The sequence below is a fragment of the Chiloscyllium punctatum genome, chromosome 2 (assembly GCF_047496795.1).
Source record: "Chiloscyllium punctatum isolate Juve2018m chromosome 2, sChiPun1.3, whole genome shotgun sequence".
Taxonomy (NCBI): Eukaryota; Metazoa; Chordata; class Chondrichthyes; order Orectolobiformes; family Hemiscylliidae; genus Chiloscyllium; species Chiloscyllium punctatum.
The window spans coordinates 42,033,899-42,041,431 of NC_092740.1; the positions used below are offsets into that span (position 1 = coordinate 42,033,899).

The following is a 7,533-nucleotide window of genomic DNA, read 5'->3' on the forward strand; positions in this document are numbered from 1 at the left end:
CAGTGCTTGCCACTGAGCTTTCTCTGAATCAGAAGATTACAGGACTTGAAACTAAAAAATTCAAGGCTAACACCCTTAGGCAGTGTGAGGGAGTGCTGACTTACCTGAGGCATAATAGCCTTTTGGGCACTAGCTTTTTAAACAAAACTCTATCTACCCCCTTTTTTGTAATGGACCTAAAATATCTCCTGGCTGCCTTTTCCTAAGAAGGCAAGGATGTTAGCTCTGGTGTCCTAGTTAATGTTAATTACTGCACATTTTGTCATCTGGTCATATGACATGGCTGTGGGAGCCTGCTGGTCACAAAACTGACTGCAACATTCTATAGTGGTATCCGCGTTCCAAACATCTTCAATGGTACATCAATGACCCAACCACAAGATCAGAAGTGGGGATGATCATGTCATGTCCAGTACCATTTGCAGTTACTAAAACTGAAGGCTGGGTCAAGAAACATGCTCAAAGCATGCCAGTCAAAGAAGAACTATGGTTAAAACAGAGGGTATCCTTAAATGTTTCTATACTTTGGGGATTATGTTTTTTAAAAATATCAGATTTTGGCTCGATGTGAATTCAGTAATGCAGGTTTAAACGAGAAATGGTCTGTTTATCTTTGATTACTTTGCAGCATTAGGTTAGCACAATACCCTTTAAATCTTGCAGTTTGTCAACTTTAACCTGATTACTGGAGACAGGTCTTAGCTTGTCACAGAATCTGAAGAGATTTATTAGTAGATAAATAAAAACCAAAATCAAATTTTAAAAAAGTTTTCTAAAAATGTTTATTCAATACAAATGCATCATTCACAGCATTGAAAACACCTGAGAAGATTCAATATTTTTACTGAATTTTTTTTAAAAACATTCTTCTTAATAGCTATTAAGAGGTGTACCCTTTCCTCCATTTAAATCTTTTCTCCCCTCCAATTATAGAAAGGTTCACAGATACCAACTTAATGCATTCAATCTTAAAACAAAAGTCACAGTATTAAAACCTATGGCAGTTATATACACATGTTTAAAAAGGTGAAAACAAAGGTGTTCTCATCTGACAATATTTTAAAAAGGATTAAACTTGAAATAGTTAAATATGTAGGACCATTAATATTTACACTAAAGTAAAATACAATAGAATAATTGTTTGGTTCCCATATTACAAGTCAGCAACCATTGTGTAGTTCAGCAATTGTGCAAACAGTGCTCTTGAACAGGAATAAATACTGCAAGATATGACCAACAATACTTGAATAAAATAGCCAAATTTACTCAAGGTAATTCAGCTTTAGCTTTTTCCATAAAGCTAAACAATGGATTTGAGAAATTGAGAAACTATGGAGTCACACTAACAGTCAACAGTTGGTTGTTGTAGTGGTGGTAATTTTACTGGCAGAAGTATAAGAACCAGATCTCTTTGATTGTTTCTTAGATGCAAAGGAAGCCTGGATGCTTCTAACTGTCCTCACACTACGACATCGCAGTGTATTTTTAACATGATCTCTGAAGTCTTTGGAAACAAAGTAATAGACAAAGGGATCAATGCAACTATTAATTGTTGACAGGCAAAGACTTACAATATAGAAAGCATAAACATTGTCATTCCCATGTTTAAGAAGAGAATAGTGAACAACAAGTATAATATTACTAGGAGTAAAGCAAACTAAATACATGATGAGAACAGTAATAATCAACTCAATTGCTCTCTTGCGGCTTTTCCCAATGCTATCTTCATTACTGGAGGCTTTCAATGTTTTGATCATCAATACGTAAGCAGTTACTGTCAGTAATGCTGGAAAGAAGTATACGCCAATAGCCAGAGACAGAAAATAGTCAAACATGCTTGAGGCCAATTGCTCTTCAGGTAGCACATCATGACAGGTTGTTATATCAAGATTGTCAATTTTGACAGTTTGCTGAATATTTAAATACAATGGCATTGTCCCCAATATAATCATTATCCAAATAAAAATAGATACACCATAAGCAATGTGTGTCTTTCTCCTTGTTTGAGATATTGGATTTACAACAACCCAATATCTTTGAACACTGAGGCAGGTCATGAACAGAATTGAACAGTACATGTTTCCATAGAAGAAAACCACTAGCACCTTGCATAGTCCTTCTCCATAAGTCCAATTGTTGCCATTTAGGTGATAGGAAATTTTCAAAGGGAACCAAATAATGAACAGAAGATCTGCCAAAGCCAAATTAGCCATGTAAATTGCTGCAGGGTGTTTCATTTTGGTTCGATAGATAAAAACCCACAGTGCCATAGCATTCACAGGCAAACCAATGATGAACACAATAATGTAAACCAAAGGCAAGAAGACTGTAGTCAATCCACTGGTCAGTACTGATTCAGCAAATTCATTAACTTTGAATCCAGAATTACAGTTGCTGTCGTTGGTTTGTATGCCAATAAAGCTTCGTTGAGAGGCTAGAATAATAAAAAAAGAGAATGTTTAATTAGCTACACAGTAAAATATGATTCTGGCTTGTATTTGCCACTTAGTAAAAACAGGGCCACATCATGATATTACCTTCTGAATTAAAAAAGAATTCCATTCTTATATTGCAAGACGTGCAATAAAAGAGATGGGAAACAAGGTCATTAAGTAATGATTACTCAACTACATAATTAAAGGAAAGCATTTAACATGTTTACGAAGTTTCATAAAGCTCCCACTAAATTAAGTAATAATATAATGTATTTTAATAGTGAAGTAAGCACTGCCTGAAACAACTGTGCTCTCTGTTAATATACAAACTGTCACATTAAAACATAGCCTCGAGTGTTTTATTCTCCCTTTGGAAAACATTAGTGGTGTATTGTTTGATGCATTAAATACATAACACAATCAATCAATTGGGAATTCAGATGGAAGATGTATTATTGTTCAACACAGTCTAGATGCCAAAATTCACATGGTCATATGTCATGACAGTATACTTGAATCTTAGCACAATAAAATGACAAGACAAAGCAGAACACAAATGTTTGTGATTGTGCTTTACATGATCTGTCAAAGTGGTACAGCCAGTGAAAACATGAGATGGATATGACATGCACCTGCTCAGATCTTAGCCAGGGGCATCTAATATAGAGCATCTCCCACTTTACCATCCATGATTATTTCCAAGAGTTGAACAGCACAAATGTCAATTACATTTTTTGTGTTCCATGAACCCAATGTTACCCTAACCATGCCCTAAAATAAGCATTGTTCCATCAAGCATTCTTCCCGAGTCTAACAGCAATCCTAGCAGGGCCCACTAGAGAACTCCAGCACTGCAGAAACCCTTGGGAGCACCTACCATGCAGCTCGAATGGCCCCCAATCTTAGTTTATCCAGCCCAGTGCATGTTACGCTTTTATTGGTATACCACCGACTTTCCTTTTGGGGAGGATGAGCCAGATAAACGTTTCATGGTACTGCAGACAAGTATATTCAACCAATATGCAACTCACATGAACAGATACAGTGCCTTTCATGCAGAAAACAGACCAATCTCACACTATTATGTCACTCATAGCTGCTTGATGCTAGAATGTGCAGTCTCTGGAAAATTCATGCCATAGCCACTTGTATTTTCACAATAGTTACTGTCTTACAATGTTGGGAGTAATCCTGGAGATTACATTTCTCAAGAACTACATTAGGCAAAGAATTAGTACTTGGTTTTGCGAGTGAGCAATGGCTACTAAAATTGCTTGTAGTTAAAATAGTTGAAGTGTGTTGGGCTGGGGCCACAATTTGAAAAGTATATCAAGAGAGAGAAAAGTCACCACAGAGTCCTACAAGGCCAGAGTGCAACTCTCTCCATGACAGATGACTGGTGGTGAATGGGTGAGTGGGTCACCATGCTCAGAAGACTGGGAAAGGTCGAGAAGGAAAATCCTCCACAATAACCCCATCCTGTGTCACTTGAACCCACTGAAGGCATCACCCTGCACTTCAGATCAACCATCTGAGCAACCAAGCTAGCCAATCCACTAAACAAACAGACCTTATAAACAAAAAAGACCATTTGACCCTGCTCTGCCATCCAAGATGATCACAGCTGATCAGAGCTCGATATCCAGTCTCTCTACTGCACCACATCTCAATCTCTTCATTCACAAGAGCTATATTATTGCCTGCTCGAAAAGCACAATGGTTTGACCTAAACTGCTTTGTGGCAGTGAATTGCACAGACTCACCACCCTCTGGGTGGAGAAGTTTCTCCTGATCTGTCCTAAAAGTCTGCTTACCCTTCAGCTATGGCCCCTGTTCAGAAATCCTCACCATGGTTCCTGCATCTAAAAAATTATTTAAGACGCATTAGAATTTTAGGTTTCTACAGATTCCACATCAACTTCGTCATTCTAAACTCCAGTAAATACAATCCTAACCTGGTGACAGTGAAGTTAACCACCTAGTTTTGCTGTGTTGCAACTAAAATGCACCTTTGACTCCAATTCTGTCTCAAACTGCATGGCCTTAATATATAATGGAGGTGTAACTGAAAACATTGGAGGGGAAAGTCGAATGGTTCTGTTCGCAGTTCACCCCTCCCCCACCCTAGCTGAAAAAAGTGCTGTACCGATTTTACGAGCCGCTGTTCCACATTCCTATGGTAGCAATAAATAAAACTTCAATTTCTCTCAAGGGCTAAGAAGTCATATGATTTGCAGAATCATTTGAAAACGTCCAGCGAGGTAAATTTAAAATCTTATGACTAACTTCCTCAGCACGTAGTAGTTCTACACTACCCGAGAGATCACAATTCAACCACACCCTTATGTCGCCATAGTTACATTACGCACACCTTCAAATACAAAAAACTCATTTACAACCACGTAGACAGTTTTGTAATAACATCTCTGCACAGGTTGACCAGAAACTGTCGAGGCTCAGCAACCTAGAGCTTGAAAATTTGTCTGCATTTTACTCCAATTACATATTCTCGGCGTTAAAAAAAAAAGAGATTTCTTTCCATGCGTTAGAGCTAGAAGTATTTTTTTTTAAAACTCGATGGTAAAATCTGTTCAAACCGCAGTGAAAATCTTCACTTTGGTCAAGTTTTTACCCATAAAGCAGCTGTGTTAGCGATCCAATACTTCCAAGTGCGAGCAGTCTGACAAGGAAACTCAGTAATGCTGTCCCTGATTTAGGCCCAACCTAAATCTCTCTTCCCCCCCTTGGAGGGGGCTTCCTTCGATCCTATCCACACACCCCTCCCCCAATCTAAACCTCTGGTTTGTGTTTTGTCTCAGTTGGTTCCGAAATAAATTTCGATCTTAAATCTTTACACCACAGGCAGATGGGCCAAACGACAATTAGTGTAACCCCCTTCCGTGTTAATCCCACAACGCACAATGACCCAAACGAGTTCAATTCGTGCACGGTATTGGTCATGCTGTTCAGAATTTAGTCTGATCGATTTGAAGGAGACTTCGATTGAACTGTGATACCAATTTTGGGCATATTTTAAAAGGATGTGAAATCGGCTCAGATGAAACCCGAGTCATCCTGATATTAGGCTTTCTCCTAGCAGTAGGTAGATTTTTGAAGATCAAAATTACAACAGGCATTCGGAAAAAAAGCTTACAATTTCACTACAGCCAAAAGATTTCATTCAGAGATCTCCCATCAGTCAGAACGCCAATCTTAATCTTGTACTCGGCAAGTAATGCAAATCCCTGGATGTTTTAAAAATGCAAGGGACGTGGAGAAAAATTACTAAGATAACAAGACAAAGTCTCTCCTGGTGGAGAGAGAGAGTCCAGAACTAGGGGGCATAGGTTTAGAGTGTAAGGGGAAAGATATACAAGAGATCTCAGGGGCAGCTTTTTCCAGCAGAGGATAGTGCGTGTATGGAATGAGCTGCCAGAGGAAGTGGTGGAGTCGAGTACAATTGCAACATCTAAAAAGGCATCTGGATGGGTATATGAATAGGAAGGGTTTGGAGGGATATGGGCCGGGTGCTGGCAGGCGAGACTCGATTGGGTTGGGATATCTGGTCGGCATGGACGGGTTGGACCGAAGGGTCTGTTTCCCTGCTGTACACTATCAATGCTCATTCTCGTCCCACTTTTACCCAAGAAAAGTGCAATCCCAGGTACAAGTCAGAGAGCATATCACTGTAGATCGTGACCCACTGATCTCCGTTCAAATGTGGAATATCGGTAGTGAGTGGTGGATCATTACTCTGCTATTCCACCCCCACCCCCCCAGAAAAAAAACACAGGACGTGGGAAAAACCCTTTTCAATTCATTACGCAGGCCTTGGAAGCGGGGCAGGGAAGAGAATGCATTCGCTTGTAGACACTAAAAACAGCTTGAGGCTCTCACGCGGGAACTCAACCAAAAACCTCTCCCTAATGAAGGGTTTTTGCCCGAAACGTCGATTTTGCTGCTCCTTGGATGCTGCCTGAACTGCTGTGCTCTTCCAGCACCACTAATCCAAAAACCTCTAGTCTGACCCGGGAACACCCACCGCAGCTTCCATACCCCCAACTCACAGCCGAGCAATCCAAGCCACAAAGTCTGCCCTTTATTTAACCTCACCGCCACCGGCCCTCGCTCAAGCAACGCGGACATTCCTCTCACCAGGTTTGCAGCCCCGCTCACTGGCGCCAGGTTTACTATCACAGCAAATAGGCAAGGCCAACAGCCAGACCACCAACACCACTCCAGACATCTTCTCCATGCTTCTTCACTCTTACACAACTGAACAGGAACAAACTCTGGCAATACTTCACCTTCTCCACCCTATATATCTTGCGCTATTTGTAGAAAAGGGGGGCCGTCCCTTTTCCCTACCTGCAGAGTGATTGACAGACGCTCCCGGGCTGGAGTGAAGGAGAGATCTGATTTGAGAGATCGCCGAATGGGGCGGGGTATGTGTAACAGGAGGTGGGAATCTCCCACTCTCACCACGCCCCCAGCCAGACTGATACTCACCTGAAATAGTATCAATCCAGTCGGTTATGAGTCAGCTTCAAGAAGCGAGCAAAACGTTTACACAACACCCATCCCTGGGGGAACTTCCGTGACACACAACAGAGGAGCAATGTTTATCTCAGACATAAGAATCATGTCTGCACTTGTCAATTAAGAAAGTTATCTTCTCCTGCATTCCACATTTTTAAAAAAGCTACTGGAAAGGGTAAAGAATAGATTCGTCACGATGTTGCCTGGCCAGAGTAATTCTCTCAATAAAGAGAGACGAGATAGGCTGCGGCTGTGTCACTTCCACCCGAGAAGGCTCAGGAGGAAGGTAATCAGACTGAGGTATTCCAAGAAAACAGAGAGTAAGGATGTGAGGGAGGATGGGGGGAGGGGAGGGGGGGGGTGCATTTTTAAGATGGCAAACTCTAACTAGTGTTGTGTAACGGGGAGCAGTATTGGGGCCACAATTATTTACAGAATATATTAATGATTTGGATGACAAAAGTGAATGTTTGCGATTTCTGAGAAGATTTGCTGAGAAGACTTTCTGAGAAGAAGGTTGAGGTTCAGGTTTTGGAGATGCCAGTGTTGGGCTGGGGTG

At 40.8% G+C, this 7,533-nt stretch overlaps 1 protein-coding gene across 2 annotated transcripts; it reads right to left on the reverse strand.

Annotated features, from left to right (window-relative positions):
* Positions 1 to 757: 757 nt before the first annotated feature.
* Positions 758 to 6,772, reverse strand: f2rl1.2 (coagulation factor II (thrombin) receptor-like 1, tandem duplicate 2). 2 transcript variants are annotated; one of them, XM_072547647.1, is made up of 2 exons: positions 6,591 to 6,772; positions 758 to 2,434 (listed from the first exon to the last, which is right to left on the reverse strand). In XM_072547647.1, exons 1-2 carry the CDS (start codon positions 6,688 to 6,690, stop codon positions 1,350 to 1,352), a joined length of 1,185 nt encoding a protein of 394 aa, XP_072403748.1. In that variant the 5' UTR covers positions 6,691 to 6,772; the 3' UTR covers positions 758 to 1,349. The 2 variants fall into 2 exon arrangements, with proteins under 2 accessions (XP_072403748.1, XP_072403759.1); XM_072547658.1 differs by lacking the exon at positions 6,591 to 6,772 and adding an exon at positions 5,068 to 5,532.
* Positions 6,773 to 7,533: the final 761 nt, after the last annotated feature.